This window comes from Vicugna pacos, chromosome 17, assembly GCF_048564905.1.
Source record: "Vicugna pacos chromosome 17, VicPac4, whole genome shotgun sequence".
In the NCBI taxonomy this organism is placed as follows: Eukaryota; Metazoa; Chordata; class Mammalia; order Artiodactyla; family Camelidae; genus Vicugna; species Vicugna pacos.
Genome location: NC_133003.1, coordinates 24,981,146 through 25,004,994, shown reverse-complemented (window position 1 = coordinate 25,004,994; position 23,849 = coordinate 24,981,146). Strand labels below are relative to the sequence as shown.

General features: G+C 40.6%; 2 protein-coding genes across 6 annotated transcripts; both read left to right on the top strand.

Annotated features, from left to right (window-relative positions):
- Window positions 1-1,964: 1,964 nt before the first annotated feature.
- On the top strand, window positions 1,965-7,968 carry SELENOK (selenoprotein K). 2 transcript variants are annotated; one of them, XM_072941508.1, is made up of 5 exons: window positions 1,965-2,114; window positions 5,029-5,119; window positions 6,547-6,630; window positions 7,251-7,337; window positions 7,600-7,968. In XM_072941508.1, the coding sequence occupies exons 1-4, from the start codon at window positions 2,096-2,098 to the stop codon at window positions 7,330-7,332; spliced, it is 276 nt and encodes a 91-aa protein (XP_072797609.1). In that variant the 5' UTR covers window positions 1,965-2,095; the 3' UTR covers window positions 7,333-7,337; window positions 7,600-7,968. The 2 variants fall into 2 exon arrangements, with proteins under 2 accessions (XP_072797609.1, XP_006196481.2); XM_006196419.4 differs by lacking the exon at window positions 7,600-7,968 and having other exon boundaries at window positions 7,251-7,341.
- Window positions 7,969-10,350: 2,382 nt separating this feature from the next.
- ACTR8 (actin related protein 8) lies at window positions 10,351-23,551 on the top strand. 4 transcript variants are annotated; one of them, XM_006196418.3, is made up of 13 exons: window positions 10,351-10,597; window positions 13,819-13,989; window positions 15,259-15,369; window positions 15,983-16,087; window positions 16,370-16,543; window positions 16,868-16,961; window positions 17,175-17,307; window positions 18,582-18,735; window positions 19,510-19,605; window positions 20,127-20,267; window positions 21,178-21,442; window positions 22,179-22,342; window positions 23,171-23,551. In XM_006196418.3, the coding sequence occupies exons 1-13, from the start codon at window positions 10,475-10,477 to the stop codon at window positions 23,312-23,314; spliced, it is 1,875 nt and encodes a 624-aa protein (XP_006196480.1). In that variant the 5' UTR covers window positions 10,351-10,474; the 3' UTR covers window positions 23,315-23,551. The 4 variants fall into 4 exon arrangements, with proteins under 4 accessions (XP_006196480.1, XP_072797604.1, XP_072797603.1 ...); XM_072941504.1 differs by lacking the exon at window positions 10,351-10,597 and adding an exon at window positions 10,731-10,884; XM_072941503.1 differs by lacking the exon at window positions 15,259-15,369.
- Window positions 23,552-23,849: the final 298 nt, after the last annotated feature.

Sequence of the window (23,849 nt, the reverse complement as noted above, 5' to 3'; positions counted from 1 at the left end):
GGAAAGAAGCAAGACTGGTTTAAATGAGTAACTAAATAGAGCACGAAGTGGAGTGGGAGAGGCTAGAGGTAGTTCATTAGGGAATTACTGTATCAATTACTGTATCTTAGGAAGAAACAATCTAGGCAGACGGATGAAGAGGAAGAGACAGCCCAGTAGTGTCTGGTACTCAGGAGATCCCAGTATTAGTTTCCTTCCTCCTTTGGTGATTGCGGAGATTTTTAGGAAGCTTTTAGAAAGATCGCTCTTGGTCTCTCTCCCTCCCTCTCTACCAGCAAATACCTGAGTACCTACTACTTGCCAAGGACTATGACAGACCTTGAAGATATAAAAGGGAACAAGGCAGGTAAGATTCCTGACCTCTTAAGTCTTAAAATTTTCTGGAGAGAGACAAAAGCCAATTATGAGATAAAATATTTTCACACTGTGGTAAGTACTATGAAGAAAATAATCATGGAGATGATTGGCCAGAAAAAGGAATTCAAAAGTGGTGACACTTAAGCTGAGCTCTAAAAGATGAAAGGAGCTGGATATGCAAGAAGGCAGCGGGAGAGCACCCTGGTAGAGAAGTAACACCATGTGCAGAGTCTTGCAGGCATGAAAGAACTTGGGTGCTCAGGACTTAAAGAACAATGTTACTAGAGCAAAGTTTGGGTGGGGATTGTGGTAGGAGGTGTAATTAAAGGGGCAATTAAATAGATATGTCATGATGGGCCTAGACCATGACAAGGAACTAGATCATACAAGCAATAGCAAATCACAAAATTTTGATGTCTAAAAGGTTGCAAGCAAGTGAATGGAGTGATTTCCATTTTAAGATCATTCTTGCTGCAGTGTGAAAAGCTGCTTAAGCTTGGTAAAGGTGGAAGCTGTGATTTTAGGTAGAAGGCAACTAGAGAAGAGCAGGTAAGAGATGGTGGTGGTTATGGCTGAGGTTAAGAAAGGTCCTTGGGAAAAGTAATGATCCCATCCCAATATCTGTGCAAAAATAACCCTTCATGATACCGCTGCAAAAATTTCAAATATAAAGGATGGTGTCTTGTCCTTTTATGCACTTTTAGGAGGAAAAATGCTACAAAAAGTCAATATTAAGATGTTTAGGTATTGGAACATACAATCTTAGCACACTCTTAAAAGCAAAATTTCAATTTCATTTTAGTTAAGGTGATTTGTAACTCTAAGGAAACAACACACGGCTTGAGAACTAGGGGGGAAAAAATTAGGCCTCCGCGCAGAAAGAACAGCCAAATACAAAAGCAAAAGGAGAGGAATTAAATTGCCACGGTCAACGACCAGAAAGTAGCCCAGTGGCTGATGCAGAGTAAATACCCATCAGCATTTTGTATGCAGTCCATGTATAATCAAAGACCACGAGACATCAATTCGTCCTTCACCTCCACAATGTTGGCATATCACGCAGTAGCCAGGAATGAGAAACAAGCAGAGAAAGGTCTCGAGCTATTCTGGGTTACAGTATTTTCCAGCTGTTTCACAAGAGCTGATAAAAACTCCAACCACTTCTGGTGAACCAAGAGCAGAAACGCTGATTCTAAAGAGTATAAGTACATCATCCAGAGATGCCTGTGTATTCCCGAAGGCTTGACAATAAAGCTCTTTATGGTTTGATCACCGCCTCCGCCCGAAACTCCCTCAAAGATCCACAATTCCGGAAAATTCTTAGGAACTTCCTCCCGCTAGCGGTTCTCCAAGCCACTTCACATGTGGCCTTTACTCCCCAACCCTGGGCCTTTCTAACAACTAGAAACCAGCATCTCTTCTCCAGGTGGTGCAAAAGAGCTCTCCAAAATCCAACCCCTAAGGAGACAGTAAAGCGCGAGTTTACCGGCTAAATCCCAACGTCATATCCGGTCATCTGCCCGTCAGCCTCCGCTTTACGCCAGAAGTCACTGGCTTGACGAAACCAAACGCCGGCCGGGGACGTGTCTCCCCAGAGCCAATGAACTCTGCCCACCTCCCTCCTCTTCGCCGTTTTGCGCTACGTGCCTTGTGACGTCAGAGGGCGGGCGCAAAGAGGGATACGGAAGCTGAGAGGGGCCAGACACTTCTGTCGCTCCGGAGGCTGGGAGGAGGCAAGATGGTTTACATCTCGAATGGTGAGTTGGAGAGGATACTAGGGCGACCTTCGTCCTCTGAGGCTGGGCCCCGAGTTTCTTCTGTCCTTGCCCACCGGGCCCGGCACGGCTTTCCCGGATACGGCCCCTGGCTAGGCGGAGCTGGAGGTGAAGTCGCTCCGGCCTGCGGCGCGTCAGCCCATCATCCCTGAGCCAGCCGCGGAGGCCGAGGCCTTTGTGGTAACCGCGGTGCCGGATGCCCGGCGTCCTCGTCGTCGTGGTAGTTCTGATTGTGGGTCTCGGAAAGAGGTCTTTCCTATCGGGCGTCGTTGTCCTTAATTAGTAATGACTGGAGTGTCCACACTTCTTGCGTAGCACTTATGTCTGGGGCACTGCTCTAGCGTTGTTCTCTTATCCACCTATTCGGTCTTTATTTCGCACTATCTGGGTAATACCCTATTTGATGCTTTAGGAGTGGAGACTGGCGCAGCCGGATTAAATAGCTTGCCCAGCGTCACAAAGGGCTCAGTTGGGTTTCGTACGCAGGTGGGCTGACGTCAGCGTCCTTGCGGTTATTTATCCTACTGCCTCTTTCTAAACGCTGTGAGAGAATAGGGTGAAAGCTTTTTCCCTCAGGAGAGAGGTAATTCGTCATGCATAAACTTTTTGCCTTGATTTCAAGGAGCACGGGGAGAAACACCACTCTCTGTAGGAGCAAGTTGATTATTACCGGAATGGAGACTCTGAGAGAGACTTAATTTTGTGACTCCCCAAAGGCAGGGAGTGTAAAGGGAAGACAGTATGACTGGGTCAGAACAATATCAGAACTGCCTGCCCACCTGTTTGACTCAGGTGAAATAAATGCCTTGGTGCACTCTTGACAAGTAGTCCTTGGGTCACTGGAACCAGCCCCTAGTTCTGTTTGAATCATTTATGTTCAAGTCAGTGAGAAGTCTTCTGTCTGTGTGCACTTTGCATTTCTTTGCTTTTCAGTCTCACTTTCTCCTCCTTGTCTCTCACTTACAATTTTTCAAAACAAGTAGGTTGATGAGCATTAAAGAAAAGGATCAGAGTTTCATCTTAGTTTTGGGCACTTGCAGACTTTGTGTTATATCCTCTGTGCTTAAGGCTGGCAGCTTCTATTACTTACACATTATTGAATAATTCTTTGTATTTTTAGTGTCTTATTGTGTATGTACTGTTGTATTATTGATCTACATAAATAACATATAGGTCCTATTAGGGCCTTTAATCTCGTTTTTATAATTGAGAAATGCCAGTTGCATTCAAGCAATCTATTTCTAAGAATATTGAGAGGGGAGGTTTCTGCCTTCAGAAACCAGGAGTAAAAGTGCAAAAAGTCAGAATGATACAAATGCATGCAATAGGTTCTTTAGAATCACATAGGAAGAATTTGATGGGTTCCAGTTAGATCTTTTTTCTTAAAAGGGCTGTATCAACATTTCATAGTTGACAAAGTATTCCTTAGTGTCAGATGACCTTTTTTTCCACAATCCTATATGGTGACTAGCCTTGCAATACTTTTCTCAGAGAAAATGTCACATCACTTAACAAAGCGGAGCTAGTAACAGGCAGAACCAAGCCTATCACTCATGCTGTCTTTAAGTGTAGCCCTTTTTTCTCAGTAGGTCTGTGAGAGCTCAGGTCCAAGTAGATGCCTGAAAGTAAGCTGGTGAAGGAAAGAAGAAAAGTAAACCATATTGGAGGTGGGGGTGGGGGAGATGGCAGTGAGTGTGGTGAAGCTGAAGGAAAAATGGAAAGGGAGTTGACAGATGGCTCTTCTCCCGAAATACTCTAACCTGATGATTTGCAGGGCTGGAACTCTAGAGTATTAACTTTTTCTGTTGTAGTTTCTGTTATTTAAAGTGGTTTGAAAAATAGATCCATTTTTCTGTAAGATAAAGCTGGAATCTTAATTAGGATCAACAATATTCTTATAAAGAAAAATAGTGGTCATTTTAATGAACAAGCCAAATTCTCTTCAGTACTTAGAGCACACAGATCTTTGATTTATAAGAATTTTGACATAACAACTGATTCTAAGAATTTTAAGAGTATGTACAATCTTTTTATATAGGCAACAGACCTCACAAGTGAAAAAGATACTCTGAAGTGGTATTAGCATTCTTTATATTCACCCATCCCATTTGTTTCTTCAAAATACTTGAATAAACAGATAGTCATACACTCATATTCATAGCAGCATTTTCACAGTAGCCAAAGGATGGAACCAACCCAAGTGTCCATCAACAGATGAATGGATGAACAAAAACGTAGTAAGTATGTACAATGGAGTATTAATCAGGAAGGAAACTTTGATACATGCTGCAATATGGATGAACCCTGAAGACATTATGCTAAGTGAAATAGCCAGTTGCCAAAGTACAAATACTCTTTGATTCCTCATATAAGGTTACTAGAGCAGTCAAATTCAAGAGACAGAGTAGAATGGTGGTTGCCAGGGTCTGGGGGAAGGGAGAAATGGGGAGTTAGTGTTTAATGGGTGTGGAGTTTTAGTTGGGGAAGATGAAAAAGTTCTGGAAGTGGCTGGTGTTGATTGTTGTACTACAGTGTAAGTGTACTGAATGCCATAGAACTGTATACTTTTTTAAATGGTTAAAATTGTAAAAGTTTTTTGTGTATATTTTAACACAATAAAAAAAGAAAAAATTTGAAGTGTCACCCACCAAAATTACAAACTATAAAAGGCATAATTAGACATATTAAAGGAGTGAACCTTACATCACAGAGCTTTACTTCCCTGAACCCTTCCTTAGAACGATGTTCATGTAACAGACCTCTCCTGTGTTGACCATTTGGAACAGTGGACGAGTTGAAAACTAAGTCCATAAGTGTTACCTAGCTGATAAAATGTTATGCATCTTGTATCAGGGATTTGTAGCACTAACTGAAGTTTCTTTATTCTTGTTTCTAGGACAAGTGTTGGACAGCCGGAGTCAGTCCCCATGGAGATTATCTTTTATAACGGATTTCTTCTGGGGAATAGCTGAGTTCGTGGTTTTGTTGTAAGTGTAGTAGTGCTCTTAGTAGCCCTGATATTTAAGTTGACAGAAGTACATTAAGTACATTATGTTGGTATCTTAAAAGAAGCTCAGCTTTCCAGAAGCAGTTTTTAACTGTAGGTTTTTTTTTTTTTTTAAGTCATAGCTTTTCTAAGGGAGGTGAGGGCTTGTCTTGCGATAAAACTGCCCCCAAACATCTTAGGATTATAAATATGTTCCTTGAGTTAGTAAGCTTGACCATGCCTGAGCTCTAGTGGTAACCACTTCAGCCTGCAGCTATGGGGCCAGGTCTGCTCATTCTACTGTCAGCATCTCGCTTTCTCTCTGCTATTCCCACCTTTAGTGTGTATGTGACACTTTCATTGTGTATTGTACAGTAAGTAAACAAGGAGAATTAGATCTTGATTTTTAAAAGCTCCCAAGTCGTAAACTTTTTTTTAATGAACTGTTAACATTGATACAGAGGAGACAGCAATTTAAACTTCTTTTTCATATGCTGTTTGTTTTACGAAAATTGTTCATCAGCTACTAATAACATCCAAAGTTTAAATACATATCTGAGTGTCTCATGAGCAGAGACATGTGAGAGACAGTCCCTTCCTTTGATGACTTAAATGTCAGTAAATACTCACTTTACAGAAGACCTTGGGGTGGGCATGATTGTGGGAGGTAAACATCAGAGGAAGTTATTCCAGGTGGAAGAAGCATAGGAAAAATGACAGAATTTTGAAAATCAGGCAGTGATCTTTATATTTAATTTGATTGTAGCTGTGGATTGGAAAGATTAATCTGATGGCTGCATGTAGCATAAATTAGAAGTGCTAAACAGAAGAGTCAGTTCCATAGAAAAACAAAACAGGGGAGAGAAAGGCCCCAAGTTAAGTTATTTATTGCAAAACTTCTTGGCAATCTCTTACAGATTTCACTTACTCCATATTGTTTATTTAAAATCTTAATTTAGTTAAATCCTTCCCCCTCCACAAATAAAGAAAATTCCATTTAAATGGATTCCAAGTAGGCCCTTTGCCACTGGCACACCACCTCCACATCTCCCTCCTGCAGGTAACATTAGGTAAGCTGTCAGCAGGGGAATGGACCTGCGATACTGTAAGAGCAGACTCTGGGACTTGACAGCTAATAGAGAGCAGAGGAAGGAAGCTGGAGATGATTCTGATTTCAGAGTCATTCCTAGACTCTATCTAGAAGAGTTATAGCAAATAAGACAAGGAATGGTGGTTTGGCACAGAACATAGCACACTCTGTTTAGACATGTGCTTGCACTAGGTCGTGGTGTCCAGCTGGCTTCCAAAAATGTGGGTTTGGAGCTGTTAGTTTAGTCATCCTCCCACAGAGATGATAGTTAAAACCATGGAAATACATTTTATAATGTTGAAATTAGAAATTCTGTTATTTTCTGCTCCTTGTTTCAGTTTCAGAACTCTGCTTCAGCAAGATGTGAAAACGAGAAGAGGCTATGGAAGCTCATCTGACTCCAGATACGATGATGGAAGAGGGTATAGCTTTTTACATTGATAAAAGATGTTTTTACTTCTCCATACAATTTAGTTAAATTATAGATAGATAGATGATAGATAGGTAGACAGACAGATAGACATAGTCAGGCTTATGGAAATTAAAGGCTTAAATTCTACTTCGCAAGATTAATGCATTACTGTAAATTAATGATAACCAGAGTTAATCTGACAAAATTAAAATGTATATCAAATATCCTGTAGGAAAAGTCTAAATTAGAGGATGAAAACTGATAGCCATTTATATTAAACATTAAAATCTAGAGATTTCACTTTAGAATCTGGATTTCTAGCTGCTAATGAAATTCTCAGAAGATCGAGCAGCACTGGGTGGGGCTTGTGGTTCCATATGGCAAAACTCTGCTGGAGCTGGGTTTCAGTTGGCCATTTACAGGAGGTTCTGTTCAGTTTATCATAATCCTTGCTGGACTCTCTTTTCTCATGTGTGTTTGTCTGATCTCTTTCAGTATTTGAACTTCTGACTCCCAACCTAAATGGTAGTTCCCATTTTAAACAAAGCAAAAGGTCTATTTGAGTGTTTAAAAGGAACTAATTGGAGTAATGTCTACTAAACAGTAGAAATTAACTTGTCTTATTATTAGGCCACCAGGAAACCCCCCCAGAAGAATGGGTCGAATTAATCATCTGCGTGGCCCGAATCCTCCTCCAATGGCTGGAGGATGAGGAAGGTAACTTAAAATCTGCAATTATTCTGCAGGGATTTCATTTTGAAAATGCCTTCTTAGGAAGGTTTTCTTTGGGAAAACAAGTCACAACATTTTGTAACTACTCAGACATCTTATTTGGAAAAATATATTTTAAGCCTTGAAAAATTGTCTTTTGAATCAAAATGTCTTTTGAAGAAGGTTTTAAAGCATGTATGTAATGACTGGATTTTTCATACAGTCCAAATTACTAACTAGTAGCTAATATTATAACATTTTCTTGCAGGTAAATGTCTGCTCTAAGAAGCAGACAACTGGACATGCACATTCATAGCAGAAGGAAACCATCAGGAAATGGAGTGCTGACCATGCTGGACAAGTAGATGAATGTGTATGTCTAAACAAGAGTTTTGCTCTGTGTCCTCACAGACGAATGAGGTCGTGCTGGGAATTCCCTCTGCAGGGAACTGGCATGACTGATATGCAATTCTATAAATGCACATATTTGTCTCATCTTTTTGTAACGTTTATGAAAGTGTTAATATAGTTTTAATAAGTAAATATTTTTAGGTTACAAAACTTACTTCTCATCTTTATAGAGTTAAAACAAAAAAATTCCAAATTTGAAGAAAAATAAAAGACTGTGTATTAAGTACTATTAGTGTCACCTTTTTCAACTTCTGAAATAGTTTTTTTTGTTCTCATTTATAAATAAATCACATTGTATTTATCTCATTAGTATGCATACAATATCTGTGCTCTTGAATTAATTTTTGTCTTGAATTAATTCATGGATCTTTAATACAGTGTGTCTTATTGCTACCAAATATAATTATCTGGGTATTTATAAAGCCTTAACAAACCTGAGCTACAAAATGAAGATTTGCTAGGTGGTCTTTAAAATCATGAATTTCAATTCTATTTTGACCAATTTTAATTCTAAACCATTGTTTAAGATACTGCCTGTTGGTTTTAACCCCATCTGAATGCTGGTAACTCATTCTTTCACTAGAAGTTCTTTGAGGTTAGGGATTTTGTCTTCTTTCTCTCAGTGCTTTGAACAGTGACGACATGTAATAGGCACTGAACTATTTATAGGTAAGGTAGATAATACAGATTTATGTTTAACAGACTTTGAAAAGATAAGAGCTTTTTTTATATCTGTTTATAACTATTTATTCAACTCTGTTTGCCAGGAAATGGAGTTGTAGTGCCATAGTACACTGGTCTTCAAAGATAAGGAAAGAGGCAATTAGAACACAATTTTAAGGGTAGGTTTAATAAAGACAGTCTGTTGATGACTCAGGTCTGTGTCAGACATTTTACCTTTTACATGTTATTAATTCTGACACACTGAGGTAGGTAGGTTATAGGTGCATTATACAGATACATGCAAGGGCTCAGGGAAGTTTTGTAACTTCCTAGATTGTACGGCTAGTGAATGGCAGAGTCATGCTGTCAAACCTCCACCTAAGGCTGTGGTGGGGGTGACCAGGGCAGTATCAGAAAGTGGTGGCTTTTCTGTGCACATGACCTGTGATCTGCCCCTTTGGACTGTTGCTGCAAGGACTCTTCCTTAGGGCTTATCCTAGAGTCAGGACTGCATTGGACATTAACTGTTTCCCTCTGCATGTGAGGGATGCTACTGTAGTACAGAACACGGCCTCTTGAGTAGTTTGTGTCCACATCATTGCTATTTAATAGTTATGCTCTTGAGTGAGTTAGGTCATTCTCTCCCACTTTACTCATCTGTAAGATAGGGATTAAATTCCTGCCTCAGGAGGTTCTTTACTCAGCAGTAATTAATCAACAAGTGCTTACTGGGCACCTATCATGTGCTGAAGCTAACTGATGATTAAGACAAAGTCCCTCTTCTCATGGGGCATACTGTCTGTGGGAAACACTAACTGGGCAGACAAGTTCAAAGGAAACAAGATGACAAGGAACATGGAGAGTTATCTCTGAAGTGACATTTGAGACAGAACGGGCCAAGGGAAGGGCATTCAAGGCAAAAAGGACAGCAAGTTCAATGGCCCAGTGATGGGAAGGGGTTGGCATGTCTGAGAAGCTGAACGAAAGTGAGTATCGAAATGCCAGAGGGGGGAGAGAAGAAATGAGTGTGAAGTTAGAAATGTAGTAGGAACTAGATTAAGTATGGCGTTATGGGCTATAGATTCCGTTCCTTGACCAAAGGGAAATCATGAGAGTTTAAAGCATGGGTTTAATTTTTGTTTGAGATAACTCATTGGCATTGTTAAGTGAAGTGCTGAGTACATAGTATTGATTGTTTTAACTAGTTCATGATATTTTAAAAGTTGACACGTGGGCAACTATAGATCACAGGAGGACAAGACTGGAAGCAGGGACTTGGTTTAGAGGATGTGGTGATCCAGGTGAGATAGTAACTTGGACTAGGTAGAGGCAGTAGAAATGGAGAAGTGGATGCATTCAAGATACATTTGAGAGATTGTGGGTTTGCTGATGGATGTGAATGTAGAAAATGTGGACAAGTGAAGAAACAAAGTGATATTTATTGAGATGGTAAGAGTGGGAGTAGATTTTTTTTCCAGAGGTGGGGATCAAGAGTTCATTTTGGACATAGTTTGCAATGCCTTGTGAACATCTAAGTGGAAGCAATAGGTTATCAGTCTGGATCTTAGGGAGAGATCTAAACTGGAAATGTATATATTTGGGATTTATCTTCTTTCAAAGCCATGAAACTGGATAAAGTCATCCAAGGAGTGTGTAGAGAGGAGCCCTGACTCCAATGAATCCTAACATCAGAGGCTGGACTAAGCATGGCAGTGAAGTATAAGCAGAACTATGAGTGGTGTCTGAGAATCTAGAAGAGGCAGGTGTGAGGACCAAGTGAGATTCCTGTTGTCAGGTGTTCCACAGCAACCGCTCAAAAGAAAACACAAGTACGTTGTGGGCATGCTCCAGCCAAGACCAATCACGGCAACAGCCACCCAATCCAGTCCCTGCCCCGCCCTCCTCTGGACAGCTCCGCCCTTCCTCCTTCCCGGAATGCTCTGGGCCGACTTCTGGCGGCCATCTTGGTTGTGGGCAGCCGGCCGAGCGTTTTTTCCCTGCAGGAGGCTCTTCTCTGGTGGTCGCGGCGCGCCCCTGAGGTTAGAGGCTGGTGAGCGTCGGCGACCAAGATGACCCAGGCTGAGAAAGGGGACGCCGAGAACGGGAAGGAGAAGGGCGGGGAGAAGGAGAAGGAGCAGCGCGGAGTGAAACGACCCATTGTGCCCGCGCTGGTGCCGGAGTCGCTGCAGGAGGTGCGCCGGGGGCGGGCCTCGGAATCGGCTTCCGGGCCGGGGTGGAGGCCGCGGTGCTGGGCGCAGGGGACAGAGTGGGGAGGTTGAGGTTTGCAGGGCATCAGGCCCCAACTCTCGTGGGTGGTGCTGTGGGGGGAGGTCGTTCCACGGTCGCTCCGCGGGCACAGAGTCAACGACCAGGTCGCTGACTGCGTCTCCAACGCCCGCCCTCACCAACCGCTGTGCGAGCCCCAGTCTTCCTGGTCTTGAGACCAGGACAGGGCTGTCACTTTCCTCCCAACTGAAGTGTAAGTGATTTCAGGTAGTTTAGCACCGCGCCTTGGTAAGAGATACTCAGGAGTTCAGTCTTTTTTCTCTGTTAAGGAAATCTCACGTAGTGAAGGTCATTTCAAGCACAAACAAGGAGAAGGTATACAGTTGTCTAAATAGACTTTAAGAATTGTGTGTTAAAACCAGAAAAAGATAAACGCATACTAACCAGAAAAAAATTACTTGTAGGAGCATGGCAGGCAGAAGACGTGTGTGTGTGTGTGTGTGTGTGTGTGTGTGTGTGTGTGTGTGTGTATTCTTACTAATCAGTGAAGAAAACATTCCCACAGGAAAATGGGCAAATTCATAGCAAAAACTAAGGAGGTATTTAAAAGCTCAGAATTTTAAGTTAGATGTCTTTAAAGCAGCTTCCTTACTGGTAGATGGGTTAAGGATAATTCTCAACCGGCCCAGCAGTTTAAAATAAATAGCACGGTGCCTGGTACATGGTAAACCCTCAGGGAGGTTATTACTATTGCACAGGCCTCAGTTTCTCCAGACTTCTAGTTGAGGGAACAGACTGGATGATGTGTAAGGGCCTTGCCAATTCCCACCCTCTGGGATGCTCCCACATTGTGAGGGGGAGGCAGGGGAGAGCTCACAGTGGGGGTTAGGCATTAGGTATCAGGGTGTGGTGTGGGATGGGCTAGTGCGGAGGACCATGGAAGACTGAAGATCTTAACAGAGCTATTATCATGAGGGTCATGTAAGCCAAAAAATCTGACTTTTGAAGGCAATGTAGAACAGAGCTAGCCAGGCTCGTTTAATCCTCACAGTAGCTCTCTGAGGTAGGAACTTCATCCAGAGCGACGAAGTGGCACAATCTGAATTCAAAGCCAGATCTGTGTATCCAGAGCCTGGGCCCTTAACCACCATAGCAACATTTGCTTAACTTCTGTCAGTTATATAACGCCCTTTGGTTTTTCCATATCCTCTTTGGCTCTCATATCATTATTTGCTGAATAACTTTTTTACTCAATCTTATCTTATGCAGTAATATCCAGGAAGTGAAGTATGGGATTTTCTGGCTAGTTTTTTTCCAATATGTTAAAGTAAATATGTAATTATTAAAAAATATTTGTCCACACTTTGAAAAATTGCATTTACTTCCCCAGAGCTTCCCAGTCAGTGTGTTACTGCCTGTGTACCATTAATAAGGTACAAGTATCCATGATGGCAAGTAGCCTCATCTGTTTAACTCAGTCTGCTAGACAAGTGTTGTCTGCCGTAGCACACAAAAGGTTGGGAAATGTACCACGTAGTGCCATGTCATGTGAAAGTGGTGCCGTGATCATTCACACATACCTTCTAGGTTTCTGTGTTCCATGCGCTGGGCGTAGACTAGCAAACAAGACAGTAGCCCCTTCTTATGTGAAGGGTTTTGTCTGCTGTGAGAGCAGACAGTAAATCACTACAAGAATGACAAAGTGTCATGAAAAGAAGGGGTGACGTAAGATTAGATTGCAGGGGGACAAACAAACCTGGTCTGATGACATTTAACTTCAGACCTGAAGGGAGGAGTAATATTTAACAGGGAGAAAGAACATTGCAGGCAGAGGAAATTGCCTTTGTGAAGGCCTAGAAGTCAGCATGGTGAGTTAAGATATCAGGAGACATCTGAATTGGGAAGATGAAGAAGACTGAAAAGGAAGTGGTTCTAGAGGAAGCCCAGAGAAGTAGGCAGGTTCTTCATCTTGCAGGTTCTGGACTTTATCTTATTGGCAAGTTACAGAGATGTTTGAATAGAGACCTGCCAAGAAGACACAACTATAGTTTAAATGCAGGGCCGAGGAGGTGCTGACTGAGGAGTCACACTGGAATGGTAATTCAACAGAGGCATCCTGTTGTCAAAGGGATTGTCGGAGTCCCTCCCTCTCTCACTCCCTACTGAGACTGGGTCCCTCAAAAAGTTTGCGTGGTAAAGATTCCCCCAGGCAATTCAGATTATATCATGCCCCCTTGAGAATTACAGATCTAAAACAATTATCCTCCAAAGGTCCACAGTCATCACTCCACTGTGCTGATTGATGCTGTTTATCAGTCCTTGTTCACTGTCTCCAAAGAATGGAAAGTGAAGTGCATACAGCAGAGTTTTCTGACCTTTGAGGATAGAATTGTGAACTCTGGCTTTTTAACCCTAAACTCTTGCCTGATTAGGTAGGTAGCACAGAACCAACAAGGATAAAGTGCTTTAAGAACAGTGACTGAAATACGGTTTCTTTATATCCTTGGAAGTGGTTAATGTATAAAGCCATACTTCCCAGCATTACAAAATAGTGATTCTGTTCTTACATTAATTTCTTCCCTCACCTGCTCAATCTGTGTTGCCAAATCTGAGTGATCATACCAATCACCTTAGGAGCTTTTAAAAGTTGCAGATGTTTAGTTTTTCTCTCCCTGGAGATTCTGAATCAGAAAATTCATAGTGAAGGCTTAGGGTCTTTAGGAATTTTTTTAAAACAAGCATCTTAAGTGATGCATATTTAGGCAGCTCAGCACTTCACAAGTCATAATATTCCCCATACTCTTCTTATTCTTTGTTTAACTATCTTCCCTACTAAAGGAAAGTTCTCTCCTGGTCACCATGGTACCCACAGTGCTTGGCACAGAAATGTACAAAAATTGTAGGTTGATTTGCATTGGGTAAATAAGATTTTATTCGTTTAAACAGATATTTGTTGATCTATGTACCCTGAGTCAGATCCTGGGAACATAGAGATACAAAATGAGTTTGTATTTGGGCAGAGAGCAGTAACTGGATGTCTCTCAAAGGACTCCCTTTAGTGAACTATTTTGATACCTTTGAGTCTGATAGTCATTACAGGAAACTGACTTCTTAGTCTAGCCTGTTACCTCTATGTTACTTAACTTTTTAACTGCGTGTAAAACACTCCTATGTTTTATATTTGCAGCAAATCCAGAGCAACTTCATTGTTGTCATACATCCAGGTTCAACAACTCTAAGGATCGGTCGAGCCACAGACACACTTCCTGCCAGCATTCCTCATGTCATTGCACGAAGACACAAACAACAAGGGCAGCCCCTGTACAAGGACAACTGGCTTCTAAGGGAGGGATTAAATGTAAGTCAGAAATGGAGGACCTGGAGAGAAAGCCCAGGATTGTCCCCTTGGGAGGACTTAGACTTTCTAGTATATGCAGTAATCTTGAACATCTTCATAGCTTTAATGTGTTTTAAAGTAATTACATCATTTGGGGTTACAAACATCATTCTTTTAACTGAGCTAGCAATTTTAGATTGTACAGAAATAATTATAATGAAAGTAAATCCAGTTGTTGTTTTTTTTTTTAACCCATCAGGATAACTTGGGTATTGATGAAGGTGAACTTTAGTGGAAGATGCAGAATTGTCATTCACTTAAAGTGATGCATTAACTGACCGCTATATTTTTTTTCCCAGATACTTAGAGTTTAAATTGAGCTCATATTTTCAATCTGTAAGCAAACTGAATTGCTATAATAAGCACTTGTTATGATCTCAGATCAAAACATAATTTTAATGCAAAAAAAAGTATTTCCTTACAAGGGTAAAGTAAGCATTTACTTGTTATATAGTAAGCATCCAGTTTTGCAGAGGTAATTATCAGGAAACATTTTCATGATAGATGGTAAATATGTATATTGCATTGTAATCTACTTTTAAATTTTAAATAAGGGGAAGTTTTAGGAACTTGCAGCTTCTATAATTCTGATAGTAAGCCTTAGGGGTTCACTTCTAGGCATAACTAGCAGGCTGTCCTTAAGTCCATTTCTAAGCTTAAATATAACTTGACAATGTAAGAGTCTAAAATTCATTTATATCTTTGGATGTTATAATTCTACTTTAGGGAATAAACCTCAGGAATGAAAATTGAAAGAAAACAAAATAACATCTCCACAAAAATGTTCATGGCTATGTGTTGTACAGTATTACAATAACTTGAAGATTTGTTATTTAAGCAAAATAACAGGTGAAGGAATAAAATGTTAAAAAATTGTAAACATCAGAATTATATAGATACATGGAAAAGTCTCTGAAATACTTTGTAAACATAAAGTAGATGTGCTCTGTTACCAGTCAGAGTCACTTGAGGTTATAGGTTTTTGCAAATAATTAGTTTATGGTGATGGTTCCTTTCTGAGTTTTTAATTAATAATTGTTAATTAATAAACAATAAAAAGATTACTTTGAATTCTTAAGATCAATACACAAGACAGAAATTAAGGCTGTGCTTATTTGTTGATGAGGGAGCATTTGCTATTGCTGGATTTTTTAAATTAGTTATTTACCATATTTCTTTCCCTTTTCACTAAATCCTTTATACTGTTCATCTCTCATCCTTTTTCCCCAGAAACCTGAAAGTAATGAACAAAGACAAAATGGCCTTAAAATGGTGGATCAAGCAATATGGTCTAAAAAGATGTCAAATGGTACACGAAGGATCCCTGTGTCCCCTGAGCAGGTTCAGCCTCAGCGCTTTCTTCTGATTCATTCTTTTACCAGTGCTATTATATCACAATGCATTCATGTGCTTTCCCTGTTTCATTATGCGAATTAAAGATGAGATTTCCTTTAAAAAGGAGGAAAAACCATTCTTAACCACCTACAGAATACCTGAATCAGTGTTACAAATGTGTAGGCAAGCCAAGTAATTTGTAAGGTGGTCTTTCTTACTGCAAATTGTTGAAGATTTACACTTTACCTATACAGTCTTAAGTGTATCTTAATGGGAAGGTGTATTCTTGGGACATTTGTCACTTTACTGTGATAAACCAGTACTGCTAGGAGTGGGCATGAGTGTATGATATACAAATCTGTATTCAATTTTAAGCAGAGTGCAGTATTAATTTTGGACTGGCTGTGAATCACAGCCTGAGTGTTCACATCATGGGAAAAATCAAGATTGTGAAAAAGGGCAGGAGAATCCACTTGTGACTCATCAATATTTTGCCACATATCTTGGATTAACGATTAGAATTTGTCGCTCTATCTGGTCTGTGAGAGTGAGGAAAAGAGGACAGCCCATTTTTTTCTTGCATGAATTCAGAGAATTTTCTGGTCCTTGTTTATTTCAGGCACGCTCCTACAACAAGCAGATGCGACCCGCGATTTTAGATCACTGTTCTGGAAATAAGTGGACGAACACATCTCATCATCCTGAGTTTCTGGTAGGAGAAGAGGTAGGATACTTCTTTACAATGAAATGGAAAAAGTAAACCTGGATCCTATTACTAAAACTTACTTGCTTTGCCAGGCAGTTCTAGTTGTTTCCTAGCATTCTGTAATCCTGCTCTGAGGAACAGATACTGACAGTGGCTCCTGAGATTTTATATACTCTACTCTCAAATTAGAACAGTCAGCATTGTTAATGATAACTTCTGGCCTTAGGTTTTTTTAATGTGAAACCAGAAAACCTAGAGAGAAGAATTTTAACAATGTATTCATCTTCTCCTCTTTTCCAGGCCTTGTATGTCAATCCATTGGACTGTTACAATATTCACTGGCCTATCAGAAGAGGTCAGTTAAATATTCACCCAGGACCTGGGGGCTCCCTTACAGCTGTTCTGGCAGATATTGAAGTAATATGGTCTCATGCAATACAAAAATACTTGGAAATCCCCCTGAAAGATTTAAAGGTAAACAAATTCCCAGTTATTGGATTGTCTCTCAGATTCTTGGTTGATAAAAGTACACTGTGTTCAGTTGTCTATAATGCAGTATCCTTGAAGCCTTCTTGACCTTGAAGTACTGAGGATATCTTTTCTTCTTCACTGAACTCCCCCCATTCTGTTTGTCTCTTGGTGTTTCTTTCTTCTGCTCTGCACAGTCAGCAAGCTTGCTCACATTGATGCCTTCATTCTGGACCTTTTTTGGACACATCAGTTGTTTTATTTTTCATTTTACAAGTTTTACAACTTGAGTGTTAACCATTTTATCTTTTTTCCTTTTGTTCTTTTTAGTATTATAGATGTATCTTGTTAATTCCTGATATCTATAATAAACAGCATGTGAAAGAATTAGTGAATATGATCCTAATGAAGATGGGTTTTTCAGGTATGTCTGATATTCCAGTGAAATCTGCTTGAAATGAGATTGTCTTTTTTCCTGACAAAGTTAATCTGTTTCACTGCTTTATTGAAATACCTACTCTGGGAGGGTTGATTATGCTTGGATGCTTGCCCAGAGATTCCCAGGCTTTAATTGGCTGTTTGTCTTGGGATTTTTACTGCTCCCTAGCTGATTGCGCTCCTACCTTTTGTTTTTTAGGGATTGTGGTCCATCAGGAGTCTGTGTGCGCCACCTTTGGAAGTGGTTTAAGCAGCACGTGTATCGTAGATGTTGGAGACCAGAAGACAAGCGTGTGCTGTGTGGAGGATGGGGTCTCCCATCGGAACACTCGGTAAGGAACTTGGGAGGTGGTATTCCCTGCTCCTTCTCTCCACACAGCCTGTTCAGTAGAAAGCATCACGAGTTAGAAAGAAGTTTTTTTTAAGGAATTACATACTTAAATTTTTCATAGGAAACCAGCAAGACTGTCAAATTCTAACAAGGCTGTAAACTGATTTTACCCTTCCCATTGGGAGTCTCTAATTTGAGTTCAAATCAGCAGGTCCTGAAAGTCCTAGTGTGTGTTGTGTGCTTTTCCACAGACGAGCTGTGTATATTAGCTTTGTGTCTTTTGCTGTAGTCTAGCAGAAAAATACCAACCACATTCACAGCAAAGCTTTATTTAGGCAAGTAATGTAGGGGAAAATAAGTTTTCTGGTCTGACTTCTCTAGCTAGCTAGCATTTTGAGTATTTGCTTTTCTTGTCATAATTATGTTTGGTGATTGATAAGTAATTTTATACTTGTCAAGTCCTTTTATTATGTCATCACTGATGGAGGAGTTAATAAGATATCTATCAGAAGCAGGTTTGTTGCTTGTCTTTTCTGAGACAAGCCCAGCACAGGTGAGCACATTGAGGTAGTGCACATATGGATTCCCTGCAGCGTTTTGTGCTCCCAGGATGGCTTCTTCAGGAAGCTTTTATTCTTCCTGTCCCTCACATAGGTAGTTTGAATCCTACGGCATAGAAACAAATTTAAATGAGGGCCCAAGCAGTCCGTGAGAATGATTTCCTGCCATGCCAAGTTACAGTGCATTCTAAAACCCAGTATGACTTGTTTTGGCTCATTTGTGTATGTTATTTAATGACATTAGTTCCCAAAGTATAGAGAAAACACAGGACCCAGATCTTCTACCAGCAAAACAAACAGCAGTGATCTTTCCAAACTGTAGAAACATTCAGTTAGTGGATAGTATTCTCTAAGATTTTCTCCCGTAAGTTTGTCTTCTGGTGTCCCTGCCATCTCTATGTGCTGGTGAGCATAGACAGGCAAACGACTATCACGTAATGTGCTAAGCATACTGATTTGGAAATGAGCTAGATTTAATGCGTATTCTGTTTCTTGGAGATTTTTTGCAAATAGCATGATTGCTTCTAGGTGCTCACCACTGGTCTTTGCTGGTTTCCTTTCTTCCTCTGATCCATTTATTCTGTCCTTTCATTCTTTAGTTTATTCCTACAACATTTCTGGAAACTTGCTATGTTTCACTGGGCCTGAGTTTTCAAAACACCCTCTACCTTCTTAAGCAATAGAATTTCCATGTGCCCTTTTCTCTTCACTCTAGGCTCTGTCTGGCATATGGTGGATCTGACGTGTCGAGATGTTTTTACTGGCTGATGCAGCGAGCTGGGTTTCCTTACAGAGAATGCCAGTTAACAAATAAAATGGATTGCCTTCTTCTGCAGCACCTTAAAGAAACTTTTTGTCATTTAGATCAGGTGGGAGCAGAATCAAAATTGCTGATTATTTTTGTTTTCAGGAAAAATTTGAGATATTTAAAGATAATTAAAAATTTAACAATATTACGCTACCCATTCAATCCAAGTTGATAAAGCCTCGAGGCTGAAGCTCTTGAGTGAGTTTTTGGTAAGATCAGAGCTGTAATAATATGTCTCAGGCTCTGGAACACAGCTATTTTTTTTTTTAAGAGAGTTTAGCTAATTTCTCTCACTTTAGGATCTCTAGTCTTTTTAATAAAGGATGAAGGTAAACTTTTAGGTGGAAAGAATAGTAGCAGGTAAATATGTAGATACAGACATTTAATGAAATGGCTTCATCTGAAGCACTTTCTTAGTATTATAAACAGTCAACATTTAATCATTGCTGTATGTGAATTCGTACCTTTTTATGCTATTTGTTTTAGACTGTTTTTTAACTTTTTCAAATATAATTCTGAATTTAAAAAGAAATTTGAGAAACATAAGACAGTGACATTTCCCAGTTACTAAGGAAATTTGCTTATTGGTTTGGGCCATTATTTGTATCAGTGTGTATTGATAATGGGGAAAACATGAACACAGATGGTGGGAATTTCAGAAATGTTAAAAAAGAAGCAAAGTACAGTTGAACTCTCGTTAAGTTCCAATGGGAGTGATAGAAAGTTGTAGGGCACCCCTTTTATAGGTGAGATTTAGATGGCAGAGAGGCTTGTCATTTGAGGAGTTTACATGCGCTTCTACTGATTCACTGACATCATCTTTTCCGGAAATCAGGACATCTCTGGCCTTCAGGACCATGAGTTTCAGATTCGACATCCAGATTCCCCTGCCCTCCTTTACCAGTTTCGATTAGGAGATGAAAAACTCCAGGTAACATATGAGTGTATATTTCTATGGATAGAAAGAAAGCCAGCCAGGTTCAGCCAGACTGAGAGGATATGTACTTGCTGGAAACCTTATGAGGTCAGAATGTCAGCTGATTGTAGATTTTTTAGCTGCTAACCCAACATTTAAGCCACTGATAAAATACAGATTAGAACAGATCTGAGGACCATCTTTTTAGTTGGCCACTGTGTGATGAATTGTTATTTAGAGAGAGGCACCATTCTTATTAGGAAATTGTAAAGTAGATTACTAGGCAATTATTTTACATTTACTGTGAGATCTCTCTCTCTCTCTGGTGTCATATCACCCATTCAGTTTGATGAGAAGTGAGTTTTCTGGCCTGTCATGCACTGAAGAAGTTATGCTACTCCCAAAAGAGAGCACTCACTTGGTCTAACTTATAGGACCTGATTTGCCAACTTTGTTTGTGGAAGAACAAAATTTGATGGACCAGTTTTTTCAAGAGGTAGTATTCTTGGTTGGTCATTCTTTCCTTCTATGCACAGGCTCCGATGGCTTTATTTTATCCAGCAACTTTTGGAATTGTTGGACAGAAAATGACAACTTTGCAGCACAGATCCCAGGGTGACCCTGAGGATCCTCATGATGAACATTACCTGCTGGCCACGCAGAGCAAGCAAGAACAGGTCTGTGTTAATTCTGGTATGAGAGGAGGCAGTTTGGATGTGCAGAAGTTTGGCTGAATTAATGGATCATTGCAGTCACTCTCGTCTGACAGCATACTAAAGCTGATAACTGTTTTTAGGGCTGTAGATGAAATGAAGTCTGTGTTTAAAATCCAGATGACAGATGTCTTTATTCAGCAGACATCAAACCAATTTTCAGAATACCAGTCACACATTTTAAAGTTAATTTAATGAAGATACTTCCCTGTTGGCATGCATTATTTCTTTTGAATATTTATCCAGTGGTATTTTCCATAAAATCCCATCTATTTTTTAATTATCACTTAGAAGTTGGGTAGCATAGACAAAGAGCTGAATTCCTTTGTCCAAAACTGATTCTAGGAATAGGATGTCTGATGCAAGTGTACAAATTAAAGCTCTTGTCTGCTGATGAAACAGCAGCTCATGATGGGGAGAAGTAGAGGGCAGTAAACCTTTTCTAGTCTTGGTTCCTATCCCAAAGCTGAACATGAAGTGATCAGATAAGATCTGGAAATGAGGATCTGTAACAGCCACCTGTCCACGTAAAAACTCAGTACAAAGGTGAAAAAGTTGATCTACGCTGACTTTTCAGTTTTAAAACCCAATCAATAAGAGTAAAGTTCTGTGATCTGCCCGCCTGCCAGCAATTGCTTTGGAATTGTCAGCATGTCCTCATCTTCTGCACACCGCCTGTCACTCCCAGATTATCCAGGGGTGGGAACTGGGTGCTTGGTCATATACTGTGGTGTGTTTCCCCTCTGCAGGCACAGCTTTTGTTTTATGTGGTGTAGATTAGTGAGGTAGGGAGGGGTGGATTTAGCTGGAAACATCAACAGTGTTCTATGATAGTGTTATCATCTCTCTGATTGTCCTTTTGATTGCTTTAAAGTCTGCAAAAGCTACTGCTGATCGAAAGTCTGCATCTAAACCCATTGGATTTGAAGGGGATCTTCGTGGCCAGTCCTCTGATCTTCCAGAAAGACTGCATTCCCAGGAGGTGGATTTGGGGTCCTCACAGGGAGACTGCTTGATGGCTGGCAATGATTCTGAGGAGGCTCTCACTGCACTGATGTCCAGGAAGACAGCCATTTCACTGTTTGAAGGGAAAGCTCTGGGCCTGGATAAAGCCATCCTTCATAGCATAGACTGTTGTTGTAAGCACATCTGGGGAGCTGGGAGAGAGCAGGGTTCAGGCTGGGGTGTAGTTTTGCACTGCAGCATATTAATTCAAAAACTGTTAAGCACCAACTTTATGCCTGCATTGTCAGATGTTAGCAATTGGTTTCTGGCCTCATAGAGGCCTAGTGCAGGAGACCAAAAGAAGTCAAATAATCACACGGTGTGAAATTATAAGTAGCAGGTACTACAAAATTGAACTAAAGGGTACTGATTTTGAGAGCTTCTGATTGAGGGATTTAATAGGGAATGTTTACTCAGGAGGAGGTGTGGAGAATGCGAGGCATGGAAGGCTTTCTTGAAGAAGAGCCACTTGAGAAAGATCTAGCAGGGAGTGGGGTGTTTTCTTGTCACAGGTTGGGTGGCATCCCAGGCAGAAGAAGAAGCCGCCTATGTGAAGGCCAGTGTGGCTGGGAAGCAGGGTGCAAAGAGGAGGCCATAAAAGAGTTGGGTAGACACCATGCTGGACTTGATAGGCCCCCTTAGAGATTTTGGTCCTAATGCTGCTATTAGCAGGGTGAGGGGTGGGGACAGCAACATGCCCACATTTGTGTTTTGCAGGGTTCTTCTGGCTGCACTGTAGCATTGTTGAGGGATGGGTTGTAGAGGGCCAAGAAGGCTCCTGCAGTTATCCAAGCAAGAGATGATGGTGGCTTGGTCTAGGGCGGTGATGGACAGAGAAAAAGTGTGGAAGGGATTTCACTGTCTTTTCAGCATCTGATGATACCAAAAAGAAGATGTACAGCTCCATCCTGGTGGTGGGAGGTGGTTTGATGTTTCATAAAGCTCAAGAATTTCTGCAGCACAGAATTCTCAATAAAATGCCACCTTCATTCAGGCGAATTATTGAAAATGTGGATGTGATCACGAGACCGAAGGTATGTTGTTTTTAGTGCAAGTTGGACTCTATGCAGATGAAACAGCATTGATTAATTGTTATGTCATGTATGGACAGAAAATCCTGGGACGCATGCGTTTGTGTCTGGGGAGTTCTTGAGGGCTTGGAGCAGGTGGAAGAATTACTTTCAGCAGGTCAGAGAGGTGGTAAAAGGAGCTGTGGACTAGGGATCCTGATTACTGGGTTTTAGTCCCTGCTGTGTCCTCCAGACTACCATGACTGAGTTCCACCTTTGTAAAAGCACTGGGTGGGGCAGGGAAAAGTCTGACCCTTCTCAGCTGTCAGCCAGAACAATTCCATCTTTCTCTCTTTCATATTGAGGCTTTCCTGCTGCTCCATAGGCCAGGTGGTTGTTAGAGATCTTTTGCTTTTGAACTATCTTGAAAAGAAACACATTCAGGAATTTAGGAACAGATTGTTCCTGTATTTTATTGTATCTCACTGACAATTCCTGGGAATATGTTTATTTTAATCTTCAGGGAGGGATTGTGGGATATATTTATTACACTGAAGCTTTAAAATAAAATATTTCCTTACATATGTTCCTGACTATAGGAACCATTGTGGAATGATGGTGAGTAGTGAATAGTAGCATCTTCAGTAATAAAAACTAAAAAGTTTTCTTGTCAGTTGAAATAGAAAGATGTCTGTACTTCATGGGTCCTTCATGGGTCTTTAATGCAAGTTGAAAATCTGGCTTATTAGGTATTGACTCAGTGGGTCTCTTTTTACCCCCAAATTCAAATAAATGATTAAGTGTATGTGTCACCTGCTTACATCGAAATATCCTTGTGTATCACTTCCCTAGGACATGGATCCCCGGCTGATTGCATGGAAAGGAGGGGCAGTGTTGGCTTGTTTGGATACGACACAGGAACTGTGGATTTATCAGAGAGAATGGCAGCGTTTTGGTGTCCGCATGCTACGAGAGCGAGCTGCTTTTGTGTGGTGAAATGGACAGAACAGTCACTGTTGAAGACCAAAAACACCAAAAACATGCCTCGTGGTATAAAAGACTCTTATAGAATATTTGTATTCTAATTTATTGACCTAGTGCATAAGATTCATGAAAATTTTAACTTTATTTTAATGAATTTTAACTTCTATGTGAGGACATGACATTGGTGTAAAAACTGAGCTGCTTTTGTAGTCAGGACAATTGAGAATAAATATTAACTCCAGTGGTAAACTCTGCGCCTTTCTCAGGGTCTCAAACTTCAGATGATGTAAAATGCTGCAGTAGAGCAGTTCTCAGTGGTGAAATCTTTCATATAGGTTGCCTTCAGAGTGTCATCAGGCAGTCTCATGTGATGGTGAGGGTTGGGTGTGTGATTGTGTACCCAAATTGTGAGCAATGTCTGGTTACGAATTTTCTCTCGTCTAGTACAACAAGCACTTACGTCATGACTCTTGTGTGCTGCTGGAATTCCAGATAGGAAGAGAAGCTGCTTTTTAAAAAAATTTTCATTTTCTCTTGGATTACAAAA

What these genes read in the sequence shown, in the direction of transcription:
- SELENOK (XM_072941508.1), top strand. An exon ending in GCTGAGTTCGTGGTTTTGTT is followed by an intron (nt 5,120 to 6,546) that starts GTAAGTGTAGTA and finishes TCCTTGTTTCAG; the next exon opens with TTTCAGAACTCTGCTTCAGC. An exon ending in AGATACGATGATGGAAGAGG is followed by an intron (nt 6,631 to 7,250) that starts GTATAGCTTTTT and finishes TCTTATTATTAG; the next exon opens with GCCACCAGGAAACCCCCCCA.
- ACTR8 (XM_006196418.3), top strand. Translation starts at nt 10,475, where the DNA reads ATGACCCAGGCTGAGAAAGGGGACGCCGAGAACGGGAAGGAGAAGGGC. An exon ending in AATGAAGATGGGTTTTTCAG is followed by an intron (nt 16,962 to 17,174) that starts GTATGTCTGATA and finishes TTTGTTTTTTAG; the next exon opens with GGATTGTGGTCCATCAGGAG. An exon ending in CGCAGAGCAAGCAAGAACAG is followed by an intron (nt 20,268 to 21,177) that starts GTCTGTGTTAAT and finishes ATTGCTTTAAAG; the next exon opens with TCTGCAAAAGCTACTGCTGA.